The sequence below is a fragment of the Notothenia coriiceps genome, unplaced genomic scaffold, assembly GCF_000735185.1.
Source record: "Notothenia coriiceps isolate Sejong01 unplaced genomic scaffold, NC01 NC01_scaffold00028799, whole genome shotgun sequence".
NCBI lineage: Eukaryota > Metazoa > Chordata > Actinopteri > Perciformes > Nototheniidae > Notothenia > Notothenia coriiceps.
In genome coordinates, this window is record NW_011361500.1 from 9,940 (window position 1) to 10,144 (window position 205).

Sequence of the window (205 nt, forward strand, 5' to 3'; positions counted from 1 at the left end):
CTAGCATTACTATCCTTGTGGGGACCTACATCTGTTTACACAGTCACGTGTGGGGACTGGCTTCCCTTATGGGGACAAAATGGGGGAATCATTAATTTTGGGGTGAAAATGTGGTTAGGGTTAGGCATGTGTTGGTTATGGTTAAGGTTAGGATAAGTCTCCAGGAAATGCATGTAAGACAATGTAATGTCCCCTGAAGTAATGT

General features: G+C 43.4%; 1 protein-coding gene across 1 annotated transcript in view; it reads left to right on the plus strand.

Moving 5' to 3' along the window:
• LOC104958409 (WD repeat-containing protein 7) overlaps positions 1 to 205 on the plus strand; it is a 9,938-nt gene that overhangs the window by 3,183 nt on the left and 6,550 nt on the right. Inside the window, exon 5 of the mRNA XM_010786148.1 lies at positions 5 to 17. Coding sequence (XP_010784450.1) covers positions 5 to 17 — 13 coding nt within the window. The remainder of the gene's footprint in view (positions 1 to 4; positions 18 to 205) is intronic.